Genomic DNA, 22,866 nt, shown 5'->3' on the forward strand with positions numbered 1-22,866 from the left:
TTTAAAAGTGCAAAAAATAGTGTTGTGTTTTTTATTTTTTGAACAGGTAAATCCTATATTTTAATAAACTTCGAACTTCTCTGTTATTTCAATTTGAACTTCACCTTTTTATATTTTGAGTAAAGAATTGTATTCAATTTTTATACCGAAAAAATCGAACATGGAAATACAAGGTGAACCTCTCTCGCAAGAATTTTTGAACTTCCCCGGACAGAGCGCGTGAACTTCTTTCAACAAACCTTTTAAACTTTTATTTTTCTATACTTTTACTCTCACCTAAAATGCATTCCTCGCAGTACTTGAACTTCTTGTTGTTTTCACTGTAAACTTCTGTCACATTTTTTTGTATGCGTCGAATTACACGCAATTGAAGGTCGGACATCATGTTTTCATTTTTAAAACATGTAATTGTAGGTTGAACGTCCCGCAATATAAATTATGAACCGTGCACGGGGGTGCACGTGAACTTCTTGTAACAATTCTGAGTTTTTTATATTTTTCGAACATATATGTTATTTCAAATTGAACTTCTTAGTCTTATTCTTAGAAAAAAAAATATGTTTTCAAATAAGCATCAAACATTTTTTTAAATTGAACCTCATACTTTTATTTTTCTAGAAATGGAAAGAATTTGAGTTTTCTGTAAACATCAGACTACTCCTTTTATTTTAATTTGAACTTCTTTAATTTTATTCTTTAGTAACAAAGAAAACCTATGTTTTTTTATAAAAATTGAACTTCTCTTCTTTTATAATTTGGACTTCTTGGTTTATTTGAAATTCTTTCTTTTTCCAGCCAATCCCGAGGTCGCGATAACTGTGGTGCACAAGCTTGTTCTCAGACCGTCTTGGTCGACGACGAGCAGCGGGAGGAGGGACCATAGACGGGAGCACTTGAGCTCGCCCGCGCGACAGGCTGTGAGTTTATCTGAGCTCGCCCTATCGCTGAAGTCCAAACCCACCTCAACAAGTTCGGAGTTAAAATAATCATGAACATTTCAAAATTTGAACTTCATGGATTTTTTGTATATTCGCCTCTTTATTTTTGGATACCCAATGTGTGTGTGCTTTGCCGTAAGCAAACATATTGAACTATACACGGCAGAGAATATGAACTTCGCATCAACCTTTTTTTGTTTTCAAGAAATGTGTGCTTTTTTTGTATAGTTTCATGAAGGAGAAGGTAAGCAGCAACATAATGTGCGTCAGAGAGCAACTAGTTTGGGAAACCAATGAATACATGATACATTTTTTGCTTTAAAGAACAGAGAACAATTTTTCCATTATTTTAACTTGAACTTCTCCATTTTATTCACACACAAATGCCGCGGCTGCCACCTGCAACGCCAGTACACTTTTAATAAAGAATTACTAAAGTAGCTTTCATAAACATTGAACCTCTAGTTTATTTAAATTTGAACTTCTATACAAATGAATAATGGATCTCTCTATCCCATCACCATTTAGTACATGAAGGAACCTGTGGGGAACTAACAAAAACACATACTGTGCACACACCATGGGCATCCAGTGATAATTTATGCATCAAATGGCACATCAAAAATGAAGAAAATGCACCAGGGTCATAAAATTGAAGCTCGAGGAGACATCACGACCAACTACACAACGTGATAGAACTCCACGGGTTATGGGCGCAACTTTCTTCTGGATTGCAAGTCGTTCAGTGCTAATTATCCAGCGCCGGTGGACATGGGCATCTAGTGATAATTATGCAGTGCCGATGGCAGGAGTCAACTCGGCTGGACTGCAAGGCGTTCTCCTTCTCTGTAATGAGACCGCACTTCTTTGATTGTTGCATATTTCCTTCTTCAAATTTCATCATTGAACTTCTGCTTTTTGTTTTTCTACTACAACCTGAAACAAAGGGAAAACATTGAACGTTTTTAGCACTGCCTTCTATGAACTTTTATATGTTTTTGGCTCTGAATTTTTGCAACTTCGTAATGCAAATTTATATGTTCTTTTTTACTCTGTAGGTGGGTTCATTTAACTATTGTTTTTATTCTCCAAACATACATCTTGTGGAGTCAAAACTTATATATTTTATATCATTGAACTTCTAGATTTTTTAAATGAAATCAAAACCCAAGTTGGGGCAAATATAGCGGGAAATCATAGACCCATATTTCTCTTTTTTTCTTTGTTGGTAATATCTTACTTTAACATAGTCCAACCTTGCTGAGATTACATCTTTGCAGATCCGAAAAAATTATAGTACCAAACTTTTGAACATTACAGAGAGCAAAAATACCAACCTTTTTAAAACATCTTGAACTACAGAAGCAAAGAGGCAAGAGAATAGAGGAGGAGAAGACTGTGTGGCGCCTTTTCTCTAAAAAAAGAGAATAGAGGAGGAGAAGAAGATTGTGTGGTCGGTGGGGTGTACAACCTGCAGGGGAAGCGGCTGCGCGGGGTGGAGCTCGAGCTCCCTCGGCGTGGCCCTACCTTTGTGCCCACATCCAGCGGGCGTCTGGACGTGGTTGCACACATCGGCAACACAGTGGTGGGGGGTTGCTGCCGCAGCGTCGGTTGTATGTGGTGGACCACGGCGGTGGCGTGGAGCTTCATGTGAAGGAGGCACAGAAGGAGGGTGGAGCGCCTCACCGGATATTGAGCCGGCCGTGGGCGAGGGGACCCTGTCCAGGAGGTGCGGCCTGTGGTTGGTGGTCGTCTTCCACGACGACGATAACGAAGGTCGGAGGCGATTGGTACCGAGGCGGCGGGAGGTGGAGCCCATGTGAACCAGCAGCGGAGGGAGGAAGGTTGGGCGCGGTGGTGGGAGGAGGCTTGGCGTGGCGGCGGGACGGAGGTTGGCCGTAGCGGGGGAGGGAGGCTGGTCGCATCCGCGGGAGGAGACTGGCCGCGGCGGGGAAGGGAGTCTGGCCGCGGCGGCCGGAGGTAGGTCGGCCCCGGCGTGGGATGGAGGCCGGCTGTGGCAGCGGGAGGAGGCTTGGCACGGCGGCGGTACGGTGGTTGGCCATAGCGGGGGAGGAAGGTTCACCGCGTCGGCGGGAGGAGGCTGGGCGCGGTGAGGGAGGGCTGTAGGCCGCGGCGGGGGAGGGCGGCTAGCCACGGCGGCCGGAGGTAGGTCGGCCACGGCGTGGGATGGAGGTCGGTCGCGGCGGTGGGTGGATTGGTCGATGTGGGGGAGGAGCAGGTCGTGGGTTAGATGACAGGCTGTTCAGGAGTGTATGGTGGGCCGGTCGGTTCCTATATAGGCGCGCCCGTGATCCAAATAGTTATTCTGATCCTGGGATCAGAATAGATCAGAATAGTACTACTCTCTCTTTCTATATATACTAGCTAAGTGTCCGTGCGTTGCCACGGATTAACAAATATATATATATAAAGAGAAAATTCATGTGACATGAGAGTCAAAGGTCATTTCTATGGGATGATATCTCATGGTCATGATCTAGTAGATACATACATCTCGTCATTGTCTTTCTTCCACACTCCATGTCTGAGCTACCACGCGACATTCGACTTCCTTCTCCCACCATGCATGCTTTTATCTCCTATTTCTCCTACCTTTACCTTACACGACAGTACCAAGTTTCTTGTCCAACTATCATAATCTTCTCCGATAGGGCACCCCCTTAGATTATTACTGACTTGTACATGTTGCAAATAAGATCAACGAAAATGGATACTAAATTTGTGATGAGAAATGAGAATTCAGGGCAATATCTTCCCAAGACAATAATAATTCCAAGACAATCTTTTATACCTTCTGTCAACATTGGGACACACATTCCACACAATAAGCATGCAATGATGTTGATACTTGATTAATTGTCATTATATGTCTACAGTAAAGATAACTTTACTCAAAACCGCCTATCTTAGCCAAATCAACAAATCTCTCTCATTAATGCAATTTTCTTTAGAAAACAAATAATAGATTCTTTCCTGTCTTAGCCAAATCAACGGATCTCTTTCATTAATGCAATTTGCTTTAGCAAACAAATAATAGATTCTTTCCTACCTTAGCCAAATCAACGGATCTCTCCCATTAATGCAATTTGCTTTAGCAAACAAATAATAGATTCTTTCTTACCTTAGCCAAATCAATGGATCTCTCCCCGGTTCGCTGGGCGCGTTTCGGTGGGTGGGCGTGGGGGTGGGGGTAATTTGATGGAAATAAACCGGTTGAAAATAAACCGGTTGAAAATAAACGGATCCTGTCTCACTCTTCACTTTCTTTACAATAAACTTCAGAATAGCAATCTTGGCGAGTGATCTCGACGGGGTTCAATCGGCGTGGCGCACCGCTGATTCTTCCAGGAGTGGGTGCTGAGAGGAAGGATCCCAAACCTCCATTGTCAATCGGCCAGAGCTGCATCGTCCTTTGGATCAGAGCGTGGACGGGATCAAGACGGTAGGGTTTGAGGAATTTGTAGGACATGAGGGTTTATGGTTGGCAGCACGAGAACTCACCCATATCTTGGCAGACGGCAGGCCCGAGGTGCGGTCGTGTTCATGCTTCGGGAGCTGCCACATGCTGTCCTCGCCGCCATCAGCGACACCACCGCCATCGCCTGTTGCCACCACTTCAGCGCCACGAGTGTGGGACCGAGGGACGAAGGGAAGGGAAGGAAGTGAATTGACGTACCTATGTTTGGTATATATCACACGAGGAATCAAAACTGGATGCACGTGAAAGCATAGAGATGGGAGAGGAGGACAGAGGAAGGGAAGGGCAAGAGGAACCTGAGGATGTGCGATGAAGGAGCGATGCCAAAACATCACAAAGGGGGACCCGTAGCTCGTCACGTAGCGCGGCCGCCTCATTGCCGGCTGCCACCCCGCGCTACCGCCTCCGTGCGCAGGTTCCGTTCGTGGAGCGTGAGGAGCGCATGACCTGCCTTCACCGCGGCCTGGTCCTCCCCACTATCGTGAAGCTCGCCCGCATCGCCGCCCCAATTGCTCAGGATGACGGATGAAGATCCTGCAACAGCGACGTGGGTGAGGGATGCAGCCGACGATGGAGGGATGATTTTCGTGGCTAAACCCTCCCTATCAAAATAACTACTTAAAAAAGGCAAAGATCGATGCATTAGGAAAATTAGGATTTGGAATTGATTGTCATAAAACAAAATTTTATTAATTGATAACGTGCTATCGGTACATGCCCGTTTATAACGTGTCTAGTTAGGAAACTTTGGAAAAGTTAGGAAAGTTTTTATTGTGAGGGTAAAAAAATCAATGTGAGGAGATATGGTGGTGGGATATGAGACGAAAATAAACCGGACGAAAATAAACCAGACGAAATATAACCAGACGAAAATAAACCGTGGACGCAATCCTACCAACTGCTCCATTAGGAGTAGAGATATTAGTTAGGCTTCAAGTGCGTATTTGTTAGTTAAATCTATGTATAAATTGTGACACTAAATATGACTAGAAGAACACCCGTGCGATGCAACGGGACCACATTAACTTTAAGAGTTCAATATCAATTATGTTAATATTACATTTAATATTCTCATACATATCAAGTGACATTGACGACCATCAAATTCTCACACACACTCTCTCCCTCCCTCTTACTCGACGATACACCTGACTCATTTAATTAATATAATTAAATTATCAGTAAATTAGTCACCAAACTTCTCGGATGAACCGGAACAGAGCCAACATATATCATCCTAGACAAACGCAACATCAACCATTTACCTTGGTACTTTAGGGACCGACAGGAGGATGCATGTAGAAGCGCTTCTTGCCTGCGAATCACAATCAGAGAGAGAAATTGGAACCCATTCCCATCACCAACTGATAAAGAAAGCATGTAAGAAAATTGATATCGGCCAACTTGGATCTTCGGTGATTGTCCGCCGGTATGGAGAACTTAGGAGGGTGGGTGCAGGGAGTGGCCTTGTGGATGATGGATGGAGGCGCGGAGGGATGTGGTCACCGGAAGGTCGAAAGCGGAGAGGGTCGGGCACGTTAGGTGGAGCCGGTGGTGCGCGACAACCGGAGGCGGCCCAATCGTGGGCGGCGAACCAACGATAGCCTCGGCCCATCTCTCGACGCAGCAAAGATAGAGAGGGCGGCACTGCCGGTGCTCGAGGCCGCCGCTCAGCACCATCTACATTGAGGGGAAAGAGAGGCGAGAAAGCGATAGGGTGATGCGGGGCTAGGGATTGCGGAGGAGGGTGGGGGTGTGCGATTTGAATGGATGGTTCTGCCCACCGTTTTCTTGTACATGGCGGTGGAGACGGCGGCGTCCATCCATGCAGGCGAGGCATGGGTCGAGCTGGGCACACGGCGAGGCGCAGTAGCAGAGGCGGGGGCGATTTTTTGCTACTGAGATGCAGGGTGTGGGATTGATCGTTCATGTTCTCTTTTCCTTTTTAACAGGAGATGGATGCGATTTTTTCATGAGGGGAGAGATGCGACCACGTACAGATTCCATAATAAATTAATTAGGTCTATAGCGGGATTTCTTTACAATGCGTTAAGATTTATGTGTTAGTTTTCTTAATAAAGAAATGCACTGATGTAGGGATCGATTGATTCGGATAAGGAAAGATAGATTCGTGATCTTTTGTATGTTAGGAAATTAGTGGTTTGAAAGGAAAGAGTGGAGAGAAAAAGAACCAATGCGACCACGTATAGATTCCATAATAAATTAATTAGGTCCATAACGGGATTTGTTTGCAATGCGTTAAGATTTACGTGTTAGTTTTCTTAATAAAGAAATGCACTGATGTAGGGCGCGATTGGTTCGGGTAAAGAAAGATAGATTCGTGATCTTTTGTATGTTAGGAAATTATTGGTTTGCAAGGAAAGAGTGGAGAGAAAAAGAACCGGTACGAGGGGGTGGTGGGAGGTGGGACGAATAAAAACCGGACGAAATTGGGAGGTGGGAGGGGGCGAGTAAAAACCGACAAAAAAAACCAACGAAATTGGGAGGTGGGAGAGAGGATGAAAAAAACCAGAAAAGGTGGGAGGAGGACAAAAATAAACTGTACGAGGCTACCAACTGCTCCATTAGGAGTAGAGATTGTTTGTGAAAATAATATGCGACGACGACTTAGCGAGCGGATCCCCTTAAAAAAGACATAGCGAGCAGATTCCCTTAAAACTGGTAGAAATGGATACGATTGATGACATTGATAAATAGTGGTGAATGTTGGCATAATTTACTATCATCATGCATGGAAATGAATCATCAAGAAAAAGAATACTTCCTATTACTACACTCATAGGAAGCTTCCTAATCTCTGCTACCAAACAGTTTCTGCCCAAACAAGGAAGGAAAGTTATGGAAGTGATTCGAAAGGAAACAAACGTTATGAAGATTAATTAATTTAGATTTGATCTTTAGAGATTGATTGTGATTGATTCTTTTACATAAAGACATTACTAAATAATTTGCGTCAGTATGGAAAGTTCTGATCCGTTCAGTTTTTTTTGTTGTGTGAGAGGGTGAAGTGAAAATAAACAGATGAAGTGGGGGAGGCGACGAAAAAAATCTATGACAGTTAACCTACGAAAAAAACCCGGAAGAAAGTGGTGGGACGAAAATTGACCGGCGAAGACTACCAACTGCTCCATTAGGAGTAGAGATTGGTTGGTTCGATATTTTTTGCGTGGAGGGGACTACCTGGGAGGTGGGAGGGAGTACAAAAATAAACCGTCTCGGCTGAGCGGGAGGTGGGAGCAAGTACCAAAGAAGTACCAAAAAAGACCGGGTGAGGTGGGACAAAAATAAAACCCGGAACGTGACCTACCAACTGAGACATTAGGAGTAGAGATATTAACAAAAGTGCAGATCCCGTCCCACTCTTCACTTTTTGACAAAAAACTTCTGAATAGCAATCTTGGTGAGTGGTCTCGACCGGGTTCGATCGGCATGGCGTGTCGTTCCTCCAGGAGTGGGTGCTGAGAGGAAGGATGGCAAACCTCCATTGTCAATCGGCCGGAGCTTTGGATCAGAGCATGGACGAAATCGAGATGGTAGAGGTTGAGGAATTTGTAGGACGTGAGGGTTTAGGGTGGGCATCACAAGAACTCGCCCATATCTTGGGAGACGGCAGACCTGAGGTGCAGTCGTGTTCGTGCTTCAGGGGCTGCCACGTGCTGTCCTCGCCGCCATCGCCTGTCGATGCCACTTCAGCGCCACGAGCATGGGACTGAGGGACGAAGGGAAGAGAAGGGAAGGAAGCGAGCTAATGACGTACCTATGTTTGGTATGTAATACCCTCCATTAAGAGTAGATATTTTCTTAAAATCGGTTATTTTGTTTCCTAATCAATGTGATTGAGAAATTTAAGGTAAGGTTAATTAATTTAGATTTGATATTTAGAGATTGATCATGATTGATTCTTTCACATAAAGGCATTACTAAAAATAACTTGCACCAACATGGAAAGTTATGATCCGTTAAGATTTTTTTCGTTGTGTGAGAGGGTGACGCGAAACTAAACCGGTGGGGTGGGGGAGGGACGAAAAAAAACCAGGGAAATAAAACGGGTGGGAGGTGGGAGGAAGTACCAAAGAAGTACCAAAAAAGACCGGGTGAGGTGGGACGAAAATAAAACCCGGAACGCAACCTACCAACTAAGACATTAGGAGTAGAGATATGAGAGGGTGACGCGAAACTAAACCGGTGGGGTGGGGGAGGGACGAAAAAAAACCAGCGAAACAAAACGGGTGGGAGGTGGGAGGAAGTACCAAAGAAGTACCAAAAAAGACCTACCAACTGAGACATTAGGAGTAGAGATATTAACAAAAGTGCAGATCCCGTCCCACTCTTCACTTTTTGACAAAAAACTTCCGAATAGCAATCTTGGTGAGTGATCTCGACCGGGTTCGATCGACATGGCGTGTCGTTCCTCCAGGAGTGGGTGCTGAGAGGAAGGATGGCAAACCTCCATTGTTAATCGGCCGGAGCTGCATCGTCATTTGGATCAGAGCATGGACGAAATCGAGATGGTAGAGGTTGAGGAATTTGTAGGACGTGAGGGTTTAGGGTGGGCATCACAAGAACTCACCCATATCTTGGGAGACGGCAGACCCGAGGTGCAGTCGTGTTCGTGCTTCAGGGGCTGCCATGTGCTGTCCTCGCCGCCATCGCCTGTCGATGCCACTTCAGCCCCACGAGCATGGGACTGAGGGACGAAGGGAAGAGAAGGGAAGGAAGCGAGCTAATGACGTACCTATGTTTGGTATGTAATACCCTCCATTAAGAGTAGATATTTTCTTAAAATCGGTTATCTTGTTTCCTAATTAATGTGATTGAGCAATTTAAGGTAAGGTTAATTAATTTAGATTTGATATTTAGAGATTGATCATGATTGATTCTTTCACATAAAGACATTACTAAAAATAACTTCCATCAACATGGAAAGTTATGATCCATTAAGATTTTTTTCGTTGTGTGAGAGGGTGACGCGAAACTAAACCGGTGGGGTGGGGGAGGGACGAAAAAAAACCAGTGAAATAAAACGGGTGGGAGGTGGGAGGAAGTACCAAAGAAGTACCAAAAAAGACCGGGTGAGGTGGGACGAAAATAAAACCCGTAACGCGACCTACCAACTGAGACATTAGGAGTAGAGACTAGTAAGTAGTACAGTAACAGTACTAGTATATATCGGTCAAATTATTCATCATGTCCACACATTGAATTGACGTGACAACACGCTGCGCGTAAGGTGACACAAGAATCCCGGCGGCATGTTCGGATATTCTGGACTTCAGATTTGGAGTACCACTTATCTGTCGAAATCTTTCATCATTCACTTAAAACAGTCGATTGATCATACATTGAGTACCATATAACTGGAATTACCGATGCAAGTCGAAGAAGGATTGGCCGGTGCCGCCGGCTGGCGTCAAGTTCGATCCCGCGGATCAGGAGCTGATCGAGCACCTTGAGGCCAAAGTGAGTGCTGACAGCGCGAGATTTCAATCTCTTTGATTTGTTCATACCAACCATCGACAGCGAGCACGGCATATGCTACACCCAACCTGAGAAACTTCCAGGTAAGACACCGATCGGCCGTCTACTTGCACAAACATATTCCTTTGTTTATAGCTCTATTTTTCTTTTTAGATGCAGACCTGGTGAAGCAATTACAATTTGATAGTTAATAAAAAGTGAAACAAGTGACTGCAACATGCCAAAGATGTTATGAAAATGCCAACTACGTACACTAAAACCTGTATTCCAGAATACTGCAGGTATCACACTGAGTGGCCTAAGGAAGCATTTCTTCCAATGCAATTCCAGGGTGTTCAAAAGGGGCACGTGGACACGTCGCAAGATACAGTCGGAGTGCGGCATGCACGCGATGTGGCACAAGACCGGCAATACCTTTCCGGTGATGGTCAACAACCCGCAGACGGGCAGCAAAAAAGGTTCTGGTGCTGCACACCAATAAGAACTTCGACCAGCAGAGGACCAACTGGGTGATGCACTAGTACCACCTCGGGGATCTGGAGCAAGAGAAGGAGCGGGAGCTGGTCCTCTACAAGATTTTATACCAGACGAACACTAGGGCCAGGAGTAAAAAGATTATAAGTTAGTTTGGTATTGGTAGTTGTACTACCTTGTCGTCCGCAAGTTGGTATTGTTGTTAACGATCTTTTGGTATGAACTTGCATTTGCTTCCAACCATCATGCCAAGGGTCGGCGTGGATATAAAGCTGAATCATTTGTTTCGAAACGATTTTTCAGGCACCTGATTTTTATTTGATGGGTAGCATAAGCACCTGCCGTTCGAATTCCCAGTTCTCCAATTTTTTCGAAGCAAGTGCATGCACTTATTATCACGATGAAAAAACAATATCCTTGCTGCATCCCAGTTATCAGTCTGTACTTGCAGAATTCTCTCGTTTATTGAGCACGTATATTGTTTTTTCAGGTCGAGCAAGTTTCAACTGGGCTGTAGACTGCCCAGGGTTGGTTTTGTTTTTAACAGGCCCAGCCCATGATGACAACGGAGCACAAAGATCCAGCAGGTATCTACTGGCCTCTGGCCCGCCAGCATTAGTTATATTTTGTCTTAGAACATTCGCAGGCAGTTTCTTTTACTGAATCAAACACACAACCCAGTTCTATTTTCCTCTTGAAACGCATGTCCTACATCTGTTTTCTAATATCTACCTATAGCTTTACTAGTTCATATACACGTATCATTATATTGAAAACACATAAAATTTCCTTTTCATATTTACATCCTTATTTTTGTTGTTTTTTCCCACCCAGTGCTGACTTTTTTACCACTGGTTTTTCCTTAAACCAACTCAATTGTCCCACGTTATTTGCTTACAAAAACAAAACGATTTTTTGGCAAATCAATAAGTTCTTAAAAAAATATTTATCATTTCGGGATTACAACAGTTCGGACTCCACCAAAATATGCAAAATAAGGTTGTACTTTTTGACCGTGGTCCTAGGCAGAAAATGGGCTGTAGTAAATTACTTAAGAATTAGAAAATGGGCTGCAAATTATAAAAAATAAAAAATGTGCTTTATGTTGTGTGCCACAGATTTGGAGGCTGACTTGTGGGCCTACTAAGTTCATGCGTACACAAGGTTTTTCAAAAAAGAAACTTAGTCAACAATCGACTCTACCAGTGTCAGACTGTTAGATGTCAATCTAACAGCAATCATGCTTCTTCAGTCTCTGATCCTCCTGCCCCAGACGCCCAAACCAGCGCCGTCGAAACCGCCTGCTCCCGCCTCCCGTGGTCGGCTGTGCTGCCGGGCAGGCCTCACGGCCCCATCATACTCGCATCCCTGGCCTGTCTATCCCTCTACTCACCCACACGTCCTGTTATTTTACAGCGACGGCAGCCGAACCAGTCAACCCTCATACTCTCCGTCGAGTGGGCAGCCACTGCCGTGTCTTCCTCGGCTCCGTGTCATTCCCTTCGTAGGCCTCGCCGGTGTCCACCGCCCTGGTGCTCTCGGCGCGGTGTGGTCAACGATGTCCATCCAACGGCCGTAGTGCTTCTTCAACCTCTAGTCTTCTTGCCCCAGCCGCACAAAGCAGTGCCAGTCATGCCACATGCTCCTGCCTCCCGTGGCCGGCTGTGCTGCCGCGGAGGCCTCACTGCCCCCATACTACTCCCACTGCTGGCCAGGCCATCCCTCCACTCACCCACTCCCCCTATTATTCTGTGGCGACGGTAGCCTCACACCACAACCGAACCAGTGAACCCTCGTACTCCTCTCCGCGTGGGCATCCACTGCCACGTTTTCCCCGGCTCCGCGTCGTCCCCTTCCTAGGCCTCGTCGTCGTCCACCACCGTGGTGCTCTTGGCGCGGCATGGTCAATGTGGTCAACAACCGACTTCCATCGGGAGAGTACTGTACGTGGAGAGGCTGACAGCTGGGTCCATGGCAGCCGCAAGGAAGTGCCTCCTTATTACGCGCAAAATGATTATTCCTCCACCTGACAGCAGGGACCCACTGGACGGGCCACCAGTATTTCACGAAAAAAACATTTCCCCCCTGACTGCTGGGACCCACCTGACGGGCCACCATATTTCGTGGAAAAAATGTTTCCCCGTGACTGCTGGGACCCACCGGACGGACCACCGTATTTCGCGAAAAAAACGTTCCCCCCACTGTTAGCTCGGACCCACCGGAAGTGCCTCCTTATTACGCACAAAAAATTGAATACTCCCCCTGCTAGCTGGGACTCACCATGATGGGAGGCTGACTTGTAGGCCTACTAAGTTGACGGGGACGGAGGGCTTTGTCAACTTAGTCAATATGAACGATTCTAGCTCCAGTGACCGTACGATGTCCATCCAACGACCGTCGTGCTTCTTCAATCTCTGCTATTCCTGCTCCAGCCGCTCAAACAAGCGCCGGCGGGACTGCCTGCTCCCTCCTTCCCGGGGCTGGCTGTGCTGCCGCGTAGGCCTCACCGCCCACCGTACTCCCATCGCTGGCATAGCCATCCCTCTACTCACCCACACCTGTTGTTATTCTCTGACGACGGTAGACGAACCTGTAAACCCTCGTACATTCGTACTTCCCTCCGCGTGGGAAGCAACTGCCGAGTCTTCCCTGCCTCCGTGTCGTTCCCTTCCTAGGCCTCGCCATCGTCCACCGCCCTGGTGCTCTCGCCGCGGCCTGGTTAACGTGGTCAATGACCAACATGCATCTGAAGTGGACTGTACGTGGAGAGGCCGACAGCTGGGTCCACGGACGCATGCAAGGAAATGCCTCCTTATTACGCGCAAAATAATGATTCCTCCACCTAACATCCGGGACCCACCGAAAGGGCCTCTGTATTTTGCGAAAACAAATTACCGCAGCTGTCAGCTCGGACCCACCGGATGTGCCTCCTTATTACGCACAAAAAAATATGAATACTCTCTTGTTAGCTGGGACCCAGTATAGTGGAAGGCTGACTTGTGGGCCTACTAAGTTGACGGGGACGGAGGCCTTTGTCAACTTAGTCAATATGCACGATTCTAGCTCCAGTGACCGTATGATGTCCATCCAACGGCCGTAGTGCTTCTTCAACCTCTGGTCTTCTTGCTCCAGCCGCCCGAACCAGCGCCGGTCATGCCTTGTGCTCGTGCCTCCCGTGGCCGGCTGCGATGCGGCGGAGGCCTCACTGTCCCTACTACTCCCACCGCAGGCCAGGCGATCCCTCTACTCACTGCACCCCCTGTTATTCTGCGGCGACGGCAGCCTCACACCGCAGCCGAACCAGTGAACCCTTATACTCCTCTTTGCATGGGCATCCACTGCTGCGTCTTCCCCTGCTCCGCATCATCCCCTTCCTAGGCCTCGCCGTCGTCCACCGCTCTGGTGCTCTTGGCGCGGCGTGGTCAATGTGGTCAACGACCGACTTCCATCAGAAGAGTACTGTGCGTGGAGAGGCTAACAGCTGGGTCCACGGCGGCCGCAAGGAAGTGCCTCCTTATTACGCGCAAAATAATTATTCCTCCACCTGACAGCAGGGACCCACCGGACGGGCCACTGTATTTCACGAAAAAAACGTTTCCCCCCTGACTGCTGGGACCCACCAGCTACACCTTCACACGCAAGGAAGTGCATCTAGGAAAAAACGATTCGCCCCCCTGACTGCTGGGACCCACCAGCTACATCTTCGCACGCAAGGAAGTGCGTGACAGTCGGGACCCACCTGGTTGAAGCGTACGTAGCATTGTCATTCTGGTCGCGAACGTGTACGTACATACTAGTGTATGTAGAGGCACGCATGTGTCATAGTAGAGGGGCGCACGTGTCGTAGTAGAGGCGCGTACGTGTTGAAGTAGTGGCGCGCACGTAGCATGTACACGTACGTACGATGGCCAGTGTGCAAGAAAGAAAATATGGCCACGTATGTGTACATACGGGCGGGGTCTCGAACGCCTACTGGCGCATACGTACGAGCAGGGCTCGTGTACATGGCTAGGTCAGAACGGAGAAACATCGTCATCGTCGTGTTCATGGGGAGCCAACCGGCTGGGTCGGAACGGAATGCGTCATCGTGTTCATCGGGAGGACTTGGACGGAACATGCGATGGAAACGAGGCCTGGCGTACCGCAGAACAGAGGAAACGGCCTTGTGTTCGATCGGCCACGTTCGAAACGGGATCATGTTCATCGGGAGGGGTCTAGCGTACCGCAAAACGGAGGAAACAGACCCCATATGGTCGAAACAGGGGTCCTGTTGACCGGGAGTGGTGTGGCGTACCGCAAAACGGACGAAACAGACTTGTGTTGGAGCGCTACGGTCGAAACGGCGGTCCTATTCATTGGGAGGGGTGTGGCGTACGGCAAAACAGGACTCCACGGGATACTGTTTATCTCCACCGTCGACCTCCTCCAGCCTCCACGGGCTCCTGTTCATCCAGCCGCCACCGCGCTACTCCACCAGCTACTGTTCAACCACCCCTCCACGGGCACCCCTCCACCGTCTACTATTCATCCAGCCCTCCACGGGGTCCTGTTCATCCAGCCCCAACCGGCTCGATCGATCGGGGTCCTGTTCATCCAGAGGCAACGCCACCGCTCACTGTTTATCCAACCCCCACGGGTAATGCTCACCGTTCATCCCAGAGGCAGCATTGATCGGCTTCAGTTAGTAGCAGTAGCGAAGGAATCGCTCGATCGGGTTCAGTTAACAGCCATCGATCGATCGCTCGGGTTCAGTAACACGTAGCCTGCAGTGCAATCGCTTGGGTTCAGTTAGAGCCCAACGCCTCGCTCGGCTTCAGTTAGAGCCAACGTCTCACACACACGCGCGTACGTGTATGAGAGAAACGTGCATCGCTCAGCCCCCGACCACCCACCGTAATCGGGAACTCCCCGAAATTTTCCTCGCCCTTGCTTCTACCATGATTTTTCCGTCATGGACAGCCCAAAGAATGTCATGCAGCTGCGTCTCAGGCCTGCCCAGGACGAAAAGCCCATTTTCTGCCATGATTTTTTGTCATAGAAGTAGGAGCCCACCACATCTATGATGATACCGGGTTTTGTCAAAATTATCGTCATAGAAGTGTCATAAGTATGACAGAAAAAAGTTCCATTCGGCCCAAAATGTCACGGATGTTTCTTTTTTTTTGTAGTGATGTGAAGAAGACCAAGGCTGTAGAGCGTGCAGCTATGAAGAAAAGGAAGGCATCAACTTCATCAGATTCTTCAGATCCGAAGAAGATGAAGCCTTTGACAAGCTCAATTGACAACCCAATTGATGCCGTTTCTGTCTCTTTCATGCCATCAAAGGACCTTGTTCCTTTTGATGAAGATTATGTGATTCCAAGTGAATCAGATGAAGACATTCCTACTGCTGCTTCGTCAGAGCAGTTGGATGAAGAAATTGAAGTGGATGCAATCCCTTCAACACTGGTTGTCTCCTCGCCTATGCCTCAGTTTACTGCTGAAGAGGTCAGTGTTGAAGAAATGGAAGATGAATATGTGGACATTGGCTGTACCACACCCGTGCTGAATGATGACTTTTGGGAAAGTCAGCACCCCAACTCTCCAATGTTCACCCCACTCCAATCAATTCCTTAGTCCCCTGTTGCTACTGAAGTACAAATGGGATCTGAAGAACCTCGTGCAACCCCATCTGTCAATGAAGAAATTCCAGCCACTAGTGCCGATGAAAATGTTAATGAAGAATTGAAAACCCAGGCTGCAGTTGAAGAAGAGCCTGAAATTCCTCAGCCTGTGGATTCTGAGATTGTGATTCCTTAGGTGGTGATGCAATTGACTGATACTCCTCAACCCAAGCCAAAGGATCCCTTCTTAAAGAAGCATAAATTCAAGGCTGATGAGTTCTTCGGCGAGCATGTTTTCTTCACTGAATTCAATCCTTATGACTTTCCTCGTCTTAGAAGGAAGCGTTTTTGGACTGCCAGCTAGGCCAATTTCTATTCTTCACTGCTTTTCAACAAAGACAAAGTCTTTGACCACGAGCATATTCCTCACGTGGATATGGAATCAATGCCTTGCTTCTTTCAAGTCCTCAGTGTGCTTCATGATGCAGGACTGCACAACTTTTGCTCTGACATTGTTGATTGGAATGAAGAGCTTATTCTTTAGTTCTACGCAACATTGCACGTCATAGGTTATGCTGATGATATCAACACTTGGGTGTTGGACTGGATGACCGAAAACACTCATTATAAGGCACCGACCTCTGAATTACTTCATGCCCTGCCAATCAGTCCTCCACCTGAAGGTGCTCGTTGTCTGTACGAAGAACCTGAACTCACTGCTCATTACATGCAAGTGCTAATGAAGCCTCTGAAGCCCGGTCAAGCCCCAAGGACAAAATTCCTCATGAAGGAATTGTTGTATGTGCCAAGAACAGTCTATCGCATTCTGACGAAGACTTTGAGTCCTATCAAAGGCTACGACTCATCTAATGAGGAATTTATTGGCATCATGAAGAATCTGCTATTCAACATCATGCATGGCATCCCTGTCAATTATCATGATTTCTTCATGTGAACTCTAGCAAATGTTGCACTTTCTCTGTTTGAGCTAAAGCCTTATGCTCCTTGGATTATGAGATTCCTCAAAACAAGGTCTTCACTCAACTACAAAGCTGACTTTCAGAATCACCTCGGCTACTTGCCCCCGATTGAAGTCCTGAAGTGGACATATTCCTCAGCTGATGAGAAGGGCAAGGCACCAACTATTATTGATGAAGGCATTCGTCCATTGGATGGTCAGTTTCGCAAAGCTGCATCTTATTCCACCAATGATGACGCTGCCACTCATGATTCCGCTGCCAATGCACCCAAGTCAAATCCTCAAGCCACTGCTCCTCGTGTGATGACTGACCGTGAGCTGCTTCTTAGTCTTCACCAGAAGGTGGATCGAAACCACAAATGGGTTAAGCGTCAGTTTGGTTCTATTCTTCACAACATGACTGCTACACATAATGCAGTGAAGAAAAACCATTACTACCTCCATGAAGTCTTTGATCGCACTGGGCTATTCTGTCACATTTCTATGGTGAATAAGATCTGAAGCAAATGGGTTTCAAGGAAGATTTTAACTGGTCTACTCCTCCACCGAAGAAATACAAGAGGGTCAAGGTTCCTTCCTTGGTAGCCAGTTCATATTCTTCATCACGCGACACGGACGAGTATGAAGACTTGGACGATACTATGGCAGGCCCTACAACGACACAAGACCCCAACAACACCGGTGCTCCTCCATCATCATGATATTGTTCAGGGGCGTTAGTCCTCATTTTCAACCCTTTTGGTCATTTGATGACAAAGGGGGAGAAATCTGAGTTAGTCTTCAAGCGGGTCTATCTTATATGGGTGTTTTTTGCTATGGGCCTTTTTTTGCTAAGTTACAACTCTCGTTCTTTTGATGACTTTGCTGGATCGAGTTGTAAACTTAAACTCTATGGTGGCCTGATACTTTTGCTGAGTTCTTCTGCATGCTTATTCCTCATTAATGTCAATACACGCATGCTGAATTACATCAGTCACCATATTTTATCATGCATTTCAAATTCTTCATATTATATGTCAAATGCGTGTATGAATTCCAAGATATAGGGGGAGATCCCCATGATTATACTCTTCAAGTGTTCATTGCTTCAAAAGCAAATTCCTCACTATGCACATCTTCAGGGGGAGTTCTTCTATATCTTGCAATCAAAGTCCTCAATATCAATATTTACACTTCATATGTTTATTCCCGTTGAAAACTTAACCTATATTGTCATCAATCACCAAAAGGGGGAGATTGTAAGTGCATCTAGTGCCCCTTAGTGATTTTGGTGTATTGAAGACTTATAGGTTAAGGGACTGAGGCGTTTGTGAGTGTACATAGGTCTATAAGTCTATGAGGAGTTTGATATTTACAGAGAAAGTCGACCCCTAAAAATGAAGTTCTTCGACTGAAGACTTTCTGAAGACTTTGAAAGTGAAGAAATTGGTGTGACCTTGAAGACTTGGCAATCATTCGAGGAACATGAAGCGTGAAGACTTTTGTTTTCGTAGTTTCATTTTCTCTTTCTTGAGTCATAGGAAACACTGTACTATTAAAGGGGGTCAAGGAAATACAAAGGAAAAATTTCCATGTGATGCTCAACTCAAAATCCTACACCTACCAATCCCTTCGAGTGAAGCCATTGGAAATCTCATACAGTTTAGTCAATTTCTTCAGTAACAGAGACGAAGTTCTTCTGGTTGCTGAGGAATTTATTCTGACTGAGGAGTTAGGAATTCGCCAGTGCGGATTGCCTACACAGTGAGGAACATGATAGCCCTGAGGAATTTGAGAGTCAAAATTCTGACCGTTGTTGTGCTATGCGCCAGCTGTCCCAAAATATCTACCCACCTAACGGTCATATCATTGAAGGGCATTTATGTCTTATCATGTCGAGCTACTCCCTAGGCTATAAATAGCCGCCCCCTACAACCACTAGCTGGTTGGCTGCTCCGAGAGAAACTGACACTTGTCATTTGAGAGCATCCCATCCTCCGAGGACTTTGAGCGAAAATCATCAAGTGAGGAAAACCCAAACCCAACACACCTACAAACCCAAAGTGATTGAGCATCACTGAAGAGATTGATCCTGTGTGGATCCGACGCTTGTTACCTTTGAAGACTGTGCTTCTTCCAGATGGTTAGGCGTCATGGTCTAGAGCATCCAAGAGGAATTGTGGATTGCCGAGTGACCGAGTCCGTGAAGGTTTGGAAGTCACCTGAAGACTTACCACGAGTGATTGGGCGAGGTCTGTGTGACCTTAGCTCAAGGAGAATACGGTGAGGACTGTGTGTCCTCAGGTTTAAATACCTAGCCGCTCCAACCAGCCGTACAACTGAGACAGCAGTTGGAACTGGTCTACCAAATTATTGTCTTCACCAAGCTTACTGGTTCTATTTCCTTAACTCTTTCAGTTCCTCATTTTAGTTATTGTGTGCCTGTTCATATCTGTTTGAAGACTTTGACTGAAGACCTTCTCAATTTCCTAAGTTCAATTTCTTCAGTCTGTCCGTCTTCATCCTGTGTTATCCTGTGTTTATGCTTTCTCTACTCTGTGCTTGTCTTCATTTCACCATGATGACTATGCTAGTGTTCTGTTATGTTTTCTTTTGAGTATATATTCCGCTGCAAGTACTTCTTCGCTAAGTAATTTCCTCACCAGCAAATTCCTAAGTGAAGAATTCATAAAAATCGCCTATTCACCCCCCTCTAGTCGATATAACGCACTTTCAGGCCGGCGCAACAGGCGGGGTGGCGAAGGCCGCCGCCAGCAGCAGCCACAACAGCAGCAGGCGCCAGGTACAGGGGGGCGCCCTGCTTCCAGCAGCCGCCTTCACCGTGGGCCGCCGGGCAGAACCCGTGGACGGGCGTCGTCCACGCCTATCATATGCCCGTCCCGCAAGCTTCTTCACCGGGTCTACTTGGCCCCCGTCCAGCGGGCCACCAGGCGTTTGTCGGTGCCCCCTACCAGCCCTACGATGGCCCGCTCGCGCCGCCACCCCTCGGTGCCTACGGCGCGCCCGCCCAAGCGCCACCCTATGGAGGCGAGCTGCCACCGTTGGCACCTGCACCATGGGACCCAGCCCTCCTGGCCGCCTGATGACCCACAAGTATAGGGGATCTATCGTAGTCCTTTTGATAAGTAAGAGTGTCGAACCCAGCAAGGAGCAGAAGGAAATGACAAGTGCTTTTCAGTAAGGTATTCTCTACAAGCACTGAAATTATAGGTAATAGATAGTTTTGTGATAAGATAATTTGTAACGGGTAACAAGCAATGAAAGTAAATAAGGTGCAACAAGGTGGCCCAATCCTTTTTGTAGCAAAGGACAAGCCTGGACAAATTATTATAATAAGAAAAGCGCTCCCGAGGACACATGGGAATTATCGTCAAGCTAGTTTTCATCACGCTCATATGATTCGCGTTTGTTACTTTGATAATTTGATGTGTGGGTGGACCGGTGCTTGGGTGCTGCCCTTTCTTGGACAAGCATCCCACCTATGATTAACCCCTATTTCAAGCATCCGCAACTACAAAAGAAGTATTAAGGTAAACCTAACCATAGCATGAGACATATGGATCCAAATCAGCCCCTTATGAAGCAACACATAAACTAGGGTTTGAGCTTCTATCACTCTAGCAACCCATCATCTACTTATTACTTCCAAATGCCTTCCTCTAGGCCCAAATAATGGTGAAGTGTCATGTAGTCGACGTTCACATAACACCACTAGAGGAGAGACAACATACATCTCATCAAAATATTGAACGAATACCAAATTCACATGACTACTAATAGCAAGACTTCACCCATGTCCTCAGGAACTAACGTAACTACTCACAAAGCATACTCATGTTCATGATCAGAGGAGTATTAATAAGCATTAAGGATCTAAACAAATAATCTTCCACCGGATAAACCAACAAGCATCAACTACAAGGAGTAATCAACACTACTAGCAACCCACAGGTACCAATCTGAGGTTTTGATACAAAGATTGGATACAAGAGATGAACTAGGGTTTGAGAGGAGATGGTGCTGGTGAAGATGTTGATGGAGATTGACCCCCTACCGATGAGAGGATCGTTGGTGATGATTTCCCCCTCCCGGAGGGAAGTTTCCCCGGCAGAACAGCTCCACCGGAGCCCTAGATTGGTTCCGCCAAGGTTCCGCCTCGTGGCGGCAGAGTTTCGTCCCGTAAGCTTGCTTATGATTTCTTCCAGGGTGAAAGACTTCACATAGAAGAAGATGGTCACGGGAGGGCCACTAGGGGGCCCACGAGGCAGGGGTGCACCCTATAAGGGTGGGCGTGCCCCCCACCCTCGTCGCCAGGGTGTGGGCCCCCTCTGGTACTTCTTTCGCTCAATAATTCTTATTAATTCCAAAAATGACTTTCATGGAGTTTCAGGACTTTTGGAGCTATGCAGAATAGGTTTCCAATATTTGCTCCTTTTCTAGCCCAGAATCCCAGCTGCCGGCATTCTCCCTCTTCATGATAAACCTTGTAAAATAAGAGATAATAGCCATAAGTATTGTGACATAACATGTAATAACAGCACATAATGCAATAAATATAGATATAAAAGCATGATGCAAAATGGACGTATCAACTCCCCCAAGCTTAGACCTCGCCTGTCCTCAAGCGGAAGCCGATATCGAAAAATATGTCCACATGTTTAGAGATAGAGGCGTCGATAAAAATAAAATATGGACATGCGGGCATCATGATCATTTTTATAACAACAACATATATATATTTTGCTATATGATTTCTTATGGTCAAGTAACAATCTATTCACAATGTCAAGTATGATTCAGAAACTTCATTGAGAACTAACAAACTATAATCTCAGTCATTGAAGCAATTGCAATTTATCATAACGTCAGAAAGAGTCAAGAATAGAGCTTTTCAGCAAGTCCGCATACTCAACTATCATTTAGCCTTCTACAATTGCTAACACTCACGCAATACTTATGGTTATGGAGTTTTAATCAGACACAGAGAAACATAGTGGCTTATAGTGTTGCCTCCCAACGTTTTACCTCAAGGGTAATGTCAACAATAATAGTTCATGCTAACTTACATCCAATTGGATATATATATATATATATATATAATGTAAAGGACATAAAGTAAAAGATAGGCCCTTCGCAGAGGGAAGCAGAGGTTGTCATGTGCTTTTAGGGTTGGATGCACAAAATCTTAATGCAAAAGAACGTCACTTTATATTGCCACTTGTCATATGAACCTTTATTATGCAGTCCGTCGCTTTTATTACTTCCATATCACATGATCGTATAAAGCTTATTTTCTCCGCACTAATAAGTCATACATATTTAGAGAGAAATTTTTATTGCTTGCAACATGACAACTTACTTGAAGGATCTTACTCAATCCATAGGTAGGTATGGTGGACTCTCCTGGCAAAACTGGGTTTAAGGATATTTGGAAGCACAAGTAGTATCTCTACTTGGTGCAAGGAATTTGGCTAGCATGAGGGGGAAAGGCAAGCTCAACATGTTGGATGATCCATGACAATATACTTTAATTAAGATGTGAGAGAACATAACCCATTACGTTGTCTTCCTTGTCCAACATCAACTCTTTAGCATGTCATACTTTAATGAGTGCTCACAATCATAAAAGATGTCCAAGATAGTATATTTATATGTGAAAACCTCTCTTTCTTTATTACTTCCTATTAATTGCAACGATGACCAAAACTACGTTTGTCAACCCTCAACAACTTTTAAGCCTCATACTCTTTATGTGTAAAGTCATTACTATCCATAAGATCAATATGAACTCTTTTATTCTTTTTATTCTTTTATGCACTCAAGATCATAGCAAGATAGCAAAGCCCTTGACTCAACACTAATCTTTATTATATA

The 22,866-nt window shown here is 46.0% G+C and overlaps 1 protein-coding gene and 1 long non-coding RNA gene across 2 annotated transcripts; both read right to left on the minus strand.

The window, feature by feature from the left end:
* Window positions 1-1,364: 1,364 nt before the first annotated feature.
* On the minus strand, window positions 1,365-3,481 carry LOC123139285 (protein TRACHEARY ELEMENT DIFFERENTIATION-RELATED 7A). The gene is made up of 3 exons (XM_044559083.1): window positions 3,451-3,481; window positions 2,410-3,197; window positions 1,365-1,874 (listed from the first exon to the last, which is right to left on the minus strand). Exons 1-3 carry the CDS (start codon window positions 3,479-3,481, stop codon window positions 1,839-1,841), a joined length of 855 nt encoding a protein of 284 aa, XP_044415018.1. The 3' UTR covers window positions 1,365-1,838.
* A 286-nt stretch (window positions 3,482-3,767) lies between these two features.
* Window positions 3,768-5,341, minus strand: LOC123134286 (uncharacterized). The gene is made up of 3 exons (XR_006465607.1): window positions 4,734-5,341; window positions 4,461-4,561; window positions 3,768-4,359 (listed from the first exon to the last, which is right to left on the minus strand). It is a non-coding gene; the product is annotated as an uncharacterized lncRNA (long non-coding RNA).
* Window positions 5,342-22,866: the final 17,525 nt, after the last annotated feature.

The sequence above is a fragment of the Triticum aestivum genome, chromosome 6B (assembly GCF_018294505.1).
Source record: "Triticum aestivum cultivar Chinese Spring chromosome 6B, IWGSC CS RefSeq v2.1, whole genome shotgun sequence".
Lineage (NCBI taxonomy): Eukaryota > Viridiplantae > Streptophyta > Magnoliopsida > Poales > Poaceae > Triticum > Triticum aestivum.

Coding starts and splice junctions, on each gene's coding strand:
- LOC123139285 (XM_044559083.1), bottom strand. CDS start 3,481: ATGGAGTGTGGAAGAAAGACAATGACGAGAT. Junction 3,198..3,450: donor AAGAAAGACAATGACGAGAT/GTATGTATCTAC, acceptor ACTCCTGAACAG/CCTGTCATCTAACCCACGAC. Junction 1,875..2,409: donor CGCAGCCGCTTCCCCTGCAG/GTTGTACACCCC, acceptor CCTTTGTTTCAG/GTTGTAGTAGAAAAACAAAA.